This window comes from Moschus berezovskii, chromosome 11 (genome assembly GCF_049115385.1).
Source record: "Moschus berezovskii isolate FMDL1 chromosome 11, NW_MosBer_1.0, whole genome shotgun sequence".
Taxonomy (NCBI): domain Eukaryota; kingdom Metazoa; phylum Chordata; class Mammalia; order Artiodactyla; family Moschidae; genus Moschus; species Moschus berezovskii.
In genome coordinates this window covers 37923540-37932275 of record NC_142470.1, presented here as the reverse complement: position 1 = coordinate 37932275, position 8736 = coordinate 37923540, and the positions used below count along the sequence as shown (strand labels likewise).

The 8736-nt window shown below is 44.5% G+C and overlaps 1 protein-coding gene across 1 annotated transcript in view; it reads left to right on the top strand.

Annotated features, from left to right (window-relative positions):
* The first annotated feature begins 528 nt into the window (after nucleotides 1-528).
* CAPN13 (calpain 13) overlaps nucleotides 529-8736 on the top strand; it is a 69549-nt gene continuing 61341 nt past the window's right edge. Inside the window, exon 1 of the mRNA XM_088841730.1 lies at nucleotides 529-726. Coding sequence (XP_088697856.1) covers nucleotides 529-726 — 198 coding nt within the window. The remainder of the gene's footprint in view (nucleotides 727-8736) is intronic.

The window sequence follows — 8736 nt, the reverse complement described above, 5'->3', positions numbered from 1 at the left end:
AGCTCCTCCTCTTTATATCCACAGGACTTTTTACACATTTTTAAGTAGACCATTTCTGTTGAACGATAGTTCAACGTTTCTGTTGAATGATAGTTGTTGGAATGTCTAATATATTTTGCCACTTGATAATGAGCCTCCAGGGGATAAAGATCATGTCATATTTATCTTTGAATTACCAGCATTCAGAAAAGTGCCTGGTACAAGGTCAGTACTCAATAAATGTTCATTAATGTACAAATAGTCTCTCATGCGCGTAAGAGCATCCTGAGAAGCTCTTCGGTAGGCAGATTGAAAACTGACCTGGAAGGAAGTTTTCTTGGATTCTAGTCTGGGCTTGCCCCCAACCAACTGGCTGGGTCCGCAGGGACAGAACTTACCTGGTTCCAGTCTCACTTGTGAAGGTGGAAGACATCTGAATGCCTTCCAGGGCTCACATCCAGTGATGCAAAGTACTTGACAGCTTATTCCTAAAAATACCTCTTTTTCTCACCCAGAAGGAAAGATCTGATACCTCTTCTTGGAGGAATCATGGCATACAACCAGCAGTTTCCAGCCAAGACCCCCATCATCAAATTCAAGGAGCAAGACTTTTACTCCTTGTGGGATCATTGCCTAAACAGAGGGCTGCTGTTTGAGGATGAGACATTCCCTGCCGAGACTTATTCCATAGGTCTGCCGCTCCTCAAGGGAAAAAACCTCTCCAACCTAAGCTGGATGCGGCCAAAGGTGAGTGAAACTCCACACCAGGGACATACCCAACTCTTGGGCCCTCTGACTGTTTCCCATGGTACTTCCCACTGAAAGGATGGGCTTGACACCTGGTTTTCAGGGCTGGCCCAAACCAAAGTGGAAGGAGACTGAAATTCATCTGATCCCCTCAGCTATGGTTTTGCATCCACAGTGGGATGGAAAGACTCTATACCAGGAAATAGGACCCCTGAGTTTTAACCCAGTTCTAACACAGCATGTCACTAGGTTACATGCCTCAGGATTCCCACATAAAAAATGGGGAAGCAAGGGTATGAGGATTGTAGTAGTAGCTGTCGGGTCTCTTCCATCTCCATAAACGAGCCCCTCTGTCAGTGTTCATCACTCTTTATTCTGTCCAGGTATCACTGTCTTTTTCTTTTTTCTTTCCTTGTTAGAATTTACTCAAAGGGAAGATAACATGTCAATCACTTGTACAATAGGATGAATTTCAACAATTGCCTTGCCTCTCTCACATGTATTTGTATATCTAGTCTTGTAAAGGCTGATCACCTATAAAAGAGTTTTAGACATTAGTTGTAAAATTAAAAAGATATTTTGTGGCAATGTTCAAACCCCCTGACTCCCCCACCCCAAGAGATGACCACTAACTCCACCTTGCAGCCAAGTGAGCCCTCTTGGTTTTTCTAGAACTATGTCAGTTTCAGGACATGAAGCTCCAAGGGAAATTTCTCAGTCCACTAAACATTCTCGTGCGTCATTTTCAATGATACAAAGGACCTGGCTAAGGACCACTTTGAGGGCACTGATGCTCAAACATCCTGTTCATGCTTCCAAAAGTGGACAGCAGAGCCTAGGACAAGAGGACAGAGTATAATGTCTAGTAAGATAAGGATTATGATATCACTAGGGTTATTGAATGTGAATGAAACGCCAAGCACTCTGTGGAACACACTCAATGAAGCCAGGTCAGGTTATACAGAATAGGTGTTTTCAGATGACAGAACAAGACATAAACCCTGGAGTAACCATCTCTTGTCCTAATTCAGAACCAATTTGTAGCTTTGGGGAAGGCAAGGGTGAGTGGGGATCTGACGGGGTTTAGGATGCTGCTTAGTTAAGATGAAGGTGCTTCAAACTTCTAGGATCCATCTTACCAGCCGGAAGCAATAAGTCCCCAACAAGGACTCCCTTCTGGACTTCACTCCTAAGGAGAACTGAGCAGAGAACTCTGTTTAAAGCTTGGAAGGATTATATTTTTCCTCCCTTTGTTATTTTCAGATGAGATTCTTTTAGAATGTTTTTTTTTTTTCACAAGGTACTGAGCAATAGATGTGAGACTATATTTATAGTGTTGAAGAATTTATAACATTTTTATTTAGAAAGGATTGAGTTTTTTATTATCTAATTCCAGCAACATCTCAACTTGTGATGTCTTTTGGGGTCAAGGAGAAACTGAGGCAAACAGAAATGAAATGACTCACACAGAATCATTCCAGGAACCCAAAGTAGAGGCAGCCAGGGGCCAAGTACATTTTACTGCCATTCTTCTCACCCAAAAGCTTATCCATCCACAAACTCTACCAGGGGATCATTTTTCATTCCCACATTTCTTTTAAAATGTATATGTGGATATTTCTTTGTATCCCTTATCGCAATTGGCAGCACTTAACACTTGTATTTTTCAGAACTTTCCATGTGTCTTCTCTTTCTCTGTCTTTTGTTCTTTCCCAGTTTTATGAGGGAACAGGTTCAGACAAGTGATGTGACTTGCACAATGTGACATAGTTAGGGAAAGAGCAGGATTTAAACTAAAATTTCTGACTTCACATACAATGTGCGTGAATCTTCAGTTGCTGTCATGTCCGACTCCTTGTGACCCCATGGACTGTGTGTAGCCCACCAGGCTCCTCTGTCCATGGGATTCTCCAGGCAAGAATACTGGAGTGCGTTGCTATTTCCTTCTCCAGGGGATCTTCCCAGGGATCGACAACTGCGTCTCCTGCATCTTCGGCATTGGCAGGTGGATTCTTTACCACTGAGCCAACGAGGAATCCCCCCACATACTGCACTTTCCCTCATATTGTATTTTAGGTGCCTGTTTGCTACTAATAATATCTTGTGCATCAATAGAATCTCCTGCTTTGTCTGAGTAACCAGGAATCAATCTCTGTCTATGTTCTGCCCTTCTTTTCATTTTTTTAGGTGAAAAGAGGATAAAAATTTTACCAGTGCCTAACAAGATTATTTTAAGGAATAAATGAAGACAATACATAGAACATTGTCTAGCACATTGTAACAACTTACTAAACTCTAGCTCTTGTTACCCTGATTAATTTGAGAGGGATGACATAGAGTAGCAGCTACAGGGGCCATCCCCTATGATTCCTTGGGCTTTCACTGTCTAGTCATCTCAGCTTCCGTCTCCAGCCAATTTCAGCAGACACTTTTAAGGAGAAATGTGGGTCAGAGGAAACCATCTGGGGAGCCCAGAGGAGGCTGGCAGGGAGTGTGCAGGGTGATTTCCTCTCACCTTCTGCTGTCTATCTCTGTTAGAAGGGGGCCTCCCAATCTAAAGCTTGCTCAGTGCCTGACCAGAGACCTGACTGGCATCCCCTAAACTTCAGTTATATAGCAGCTGAGGTCGCACCAAGGCTCCTTAGGCCATTTCTGCATTTTCTAGACAATGGGAAAGCATCATACTCTAGGCAACCGCTAAACCAGCATGGATATCATTCTACCTCAAGTACTCATCCAGGCTTGGTAGGTTCAGCAACAGGGCAAGGGTCAGGGACATGAAACTAGGCTTGGCTTTCTGCATGAAGAAGAAAAGCTGTTTCTCATGTAGTTTATGCTCTCTCTCCTTTTGTCTACCTCTTCTTTCTTCTTATCTCCTCTCTCACTAACAACTAAACCTGATCCATTTTGCTACTGTAGAAGCTCCTCCTATTGCTTCCTTCAGCTTTTCTGGGTTTAAGGAATCAGTAACCCACTTCCGGAGAAGGCAATGGCAAGCCACTCCAGTACTCTTGCCTAGAAAATCCCATGGATGGAGGAGCCTGGTAGGCTTCAGTCTGTGGGGTCGCTAAGGGTCGGACACGACTGAGCGACTTCACTTTCCCTTTTCACTTTTACACATTGGAGAAGGAAACGGCAACCCACTCCAGTGTGCTTGCCTGGAGAATCCCAGGGACGGGGGAGCCTGGTGGGCTTCCGTCTATGGGGTCACACAGAGTCGGACACGACTGGAGTGACTTAGCAGCAGTAGCAGCAGCAACCCACTTCCCAGACATTCCCTTCCCCAACCAGCAGGCAGTCAGGTTCCATAAATGCCTGTGACTGTGCCCAGAGCAAAAGGCGCTGAAAGGACCCAACTCCTCATCCTCCTCAATGCTTCCTGCAACCCCAGCCTCAGGAAGAGACGATGCTGGGAATTACACCTGTACTCAGAGACTCTACATGAGATTTCCCCAAACTAAATTTGGTAGAGTCACTTTCTTCTAAAATTTTTATCTCATGAATAATATCAAATTCCATTTATCAAGCATGTCTCTATGCTAAGTATTAATCTAAGCACCTTACATACAACATTTCATTTAGTTGCCATAACAGGCCTCTGAGGTAGATGATATTGTGTGTGTGTATGTTAGTCACTAGTCGTGTCTGACACTTTGCGATCCCATGGAGTGTAGCCCGCCAGGCTCTGTCCATGGGATTCTCTAGGAAAGAATACTGGAGTGGGTTGCCATTTCCTTTTCCAGGGGATCTTTCCAACCCATGGATCAAACCCAGGTCTCATGCATTGCAGGCAGATTCTTTACCATCTGAGCTACTAGGGAAGCCCAGATGATATTATCCTCATTCAATAGATCAGCACCATCCAAAAGAACTTTCTGCAAGGATGGAAATGTCCTTTCTGCTAATACAGGAGCTACTAGTCACGTGTTGGTATCAAGCAATTGGCCACACTGTGGCCAGTGTGACTGAGGTGTTGAAGATTTTAATTTCATTTAAATGTAAGTAGCTAATATAGCTTGTGGCTAACATATTAGAAAGCACAGAATTGTAGATGTAGGTCTTCACAGCAGAGTTGCCAATATATCAGGCTGTGTATGCATGTTCAGTCATGCCTGGCTCTTTGTGACTCCATGGACTGTAGCCCCAGGCTCCTCAGTCCATGGAATTTTCCAGGCAAGAATACTGGAGTAGGTTGCCATTTCCTTCTCCAGAGGATCTCCCTGATCCAGGGATTGAACCCATGTCTCTTGTGTCTTTTGCACTTGCAAGCGAGTTCTTTACCAGCTGAGCTGGATTTAATTTAATTTGAATGTAAGTAGCCAATATGGCTTATCGCTACCATATTGGAAAGCAAAGAATTGTAGATGTATGGGCTGTGGGCCCAAAACAGGTTCAGGGTTCAGCACCCAGCCCCACTGTGGATTCTGGCCTGTGGCAAGCCCAGAATGTCACGTACCCAGATGACAACATTCATCTTCCAAGTAACCAGAGCAGAGTTTCCGAAAGGACCATTTACTAGAAATGACTCATCTTGGTTTCAACATAAGTTGTCCCAGAAAGGAAAGGGTTAACAAAGTGCCGCTCTGAAGTAGGTTGTGAGAAGGCAATAGGTAAAGAAGGCAACAGACAGAGAACCCAGCAACAGACAATTAGCACAGCACCAAAGAACTTTGATTCCAATAAAGCAAAGTTCTCTAAAAGGGAGTGACGCTGCCACCTAGCCCTGCCTGAACTCTGGCCACTGGCTGAAAGGGGCTGTGTCTGAAGGCCAGCATGCTAAACCTGGTGTTTCCCCATCCCACACCGTCTGGGGCAAGGCATGAGGAGCTCTTGAAAAGAACACAGGAATCACTGTCCAGAACATAGGAAGTGATGCCACATTAGAAAGACACCTCCAAGGATGACTGCAGGGCAGTGCCTGGTGTCGTACCACTTCAGATATGGGTGTGGGTGTGGATGCAGAGGGGAAGAGGGAGGCAGACAGAGGAGAGGTCGAGATCTCCTATAACCAATAGTAACTGCATAGATATAGCCTGTGGCTTCATCTATTATGAGGAATTGGCACATGTAGTTATGGAGGCAAGACGTCCCACAGTCTGCTATCTGCAAACTGGAGACCCAGGAGATCCAATGGTATGGTGTAGCCCACGTGGGAAGGCCTGAGAACAAATGGGGCTGATGATGTCATCCCCAGTCCCTGGGCAGCAGTCAGGCAGAGAAGGGGTGAATTCTCCCTTCCTCTACCTTTTGTTCTGTTCAGGCCCTCCATAGACTGGATGGCACCCATCCACATTGGGGAGGGCAATCTTCTTTATTGCGTCCCCTGATTCAGAAGCTAATTTCATCTGGGAGCACTCCTTTGAAATAATGTATAGCCAAATATCTAGGCACCCCATGAGCCAGTCAAACTGACACATAAAATGAACCATCACAGCTTCCTTCTGTACGGATGATGTTGCAGAAGCCTCAAAGGGCCAATCCATGTCACAGAATCAGAAAAAACTGAAGACCCTGCCTCCTGGTGTGGTCCACGGCAAAGGCACTATGGGGGTGGAGTGTCTAATGCACAGCCTGCCTCCTGTGTGACCTGGGACAAATCACTCAACCTCTCTGAACCTGCTTCTTGCCCTGCTGAGCCTCAGAATCACCGGAAGAGCTATGCAGATCCTGAACTCTACCTCCACTGACCTACAGAATACAGGTTGTGGGAAGGCGACATCCAGCAGCCTGCATATCTGCAAAACTTCTGGGTGATTCTGAGTCACTCCCGGGGTGGAGGCTGCCCATCACCAGTCCTGTCACTCTCCCTCGCCATCATGGTGTGCCCGGCCCACGTGGTGACAGGGCACCTGCCCAGAGCCAGAGTATTTTTATCTTCCAAGCATATTGACCTGTTTTCTTTGAGGGCCTAGTCTCAGAAAGCCGGCTCAGCAGACTGAAATGCTTCTGGGTATAATTTCTGTCTCCTCCTATTTTTGCTCTTTTGGGATTGTCCAGGACCCTACTTAAGCCAGGGTGAGGAAGGAATGGGTAGCTCAGGAAAAGAGACAAAAATGTTGGTTTTGTGCTCAACTTTGATGCATATATTTCTAGTGTTTGTCCATGAACTTGATCTTGATGACTGATTTTTGGTTTGAAATAACTGCCATTTAATCTTCAGAACATTAAAGTATCCTTCTGTTCCTACTTGGCAAAAATTTCAGTTTTTTAATTTTAATATTCTGGTAAATCAGAAAAAGTTGTGCATTTATGAAATGCCTTCATGGCATTTACTGGAAAGAGAGCAATTATTTCTCTTTTGGACTATGTAAATGTCATTTGATATCATCAGAGATCCTGATAGGAATCCATCCTGGCATCCTACAATTTCTGTGGCAAACCCTACTTGATGATAGTGGGTTAGTTGTATAATTTATTGTTGATTCTCTTGCCAGGTATTTATTTCAGTATTTTTCCATAAGTGAAATCAATCTGTGGGGGAGCTGTGTGTGTGTGTATGTCTCAGGTTGGGCATCCAGGCTGTGCTGGCTTCTTAAAATAAACAATGACAGAATTCTTTCTTTTTTTTTCCATAACACTGAAACTACAAGCGACACAGGAATTGTTTATTCCCTGAAAATTTGAGAGAACTCAGCAACAAAATTGTGTATAGAAGCCTTGACAGAGATATTGGGAAGATATTCTTTAATCATTAAAAAATACTATATCAAGGTTATTGATTTTCAGGTGATTTACCAACTTGGATCATTTTTGGCCATGTTAATTTCTGTTCAACAATCTTCAGTATGTTTTAAACCAATTAGTATAGAATTTTACATCATGTTTTTATATTGTTAAAACAAGATTTCTAATTTACTTGAAATAAGATTCTCTACCATATTAGCCAAAGATTGGGTCTAAGTAAACCTTCTCTCCAAATATAATGTATTTGCTGATCTTGCTGTGTTTCTATTTTGTAATTCACCAATTGTTCTCTTTGTCATTTCCTTCCACCTATATTTGTGGGGCTCTTTTTTTCTTTCTTTTATCTATAATTCGATTGTGTAATCATGTTTTTATTCTCTCTTGTTTAATAATGAATGCATTGGAGATACTAGGTTTATCCATGAGTGTGGGCTTTTTAATTTTGCAAATATTACAGAAGCAGGAAATCAATATTTATTGAACAGGCCCCTTGTCTGAGGCTACGCTAATATTTCACATCCTTCCACATTTGTAAAATAATGAAGACTCCTGTTTGGCAAGTCCATCAGGAGATCACTGTGAATGAAGCATCTCGTCCTCCACGAGGGTTTGGTCACAGCAGCCGGGACATCATGACTTTCTAATCTGATGCCCATTTTCTTACACATGGAGAAACCGAGGCTCAGCAAAGTAAAGGAATTTGCTCAAGGTCACCCCAGGAACAATGCAGACAGGATTCCACACCGGGTTCTGCTCTTCTGACCCTCAGCACACCCACCCCTGCTCTGCCCATCAGGGTGGTAAACCAGGAGTAAATGACAAAGAAGCTGCAGCGTTCTTTATGCAATGGTCAAGAAACCTGAGCCAAAACCCAAACACCTTCACCCTCTTCTTTAACTCCCTTGAGTGGAGGATCTGCAGCCAGCCTCCACTAAGACCTCGAGTTCCCTCTTCCAGTAGAAAGGGAGGGGACAACTAGAGCCACTGAAGCACCCCAAGCTGCTTTGACACTGGGAGACTGCTCCCTCCAGGGACCTGTGACAGCTCTGCCCTTCCTGTTGGTGTTAAGAGAGACCCCGAGTTCTGTGCGGCCAAAGGTAGGGCAGAGGGTCAGCCCAGGGCCTGCACTGCAAGGACCTGGGCCTGAGGGCCCCCCTCGTGATCATCAGAGAGGGCCAGTTGTATGCAGAGAAGATGGTGGGAAGAGGCCTGGTGTGGTGGTCTGGCTGACTTGTTTGCAAGCACACACACCTTTGTTTGCCCCTTGGAGGCTCCACTAGGAAACTGGAGGGCAGTTTACGAAGGGCTGACAGGTCTCACAAAAAT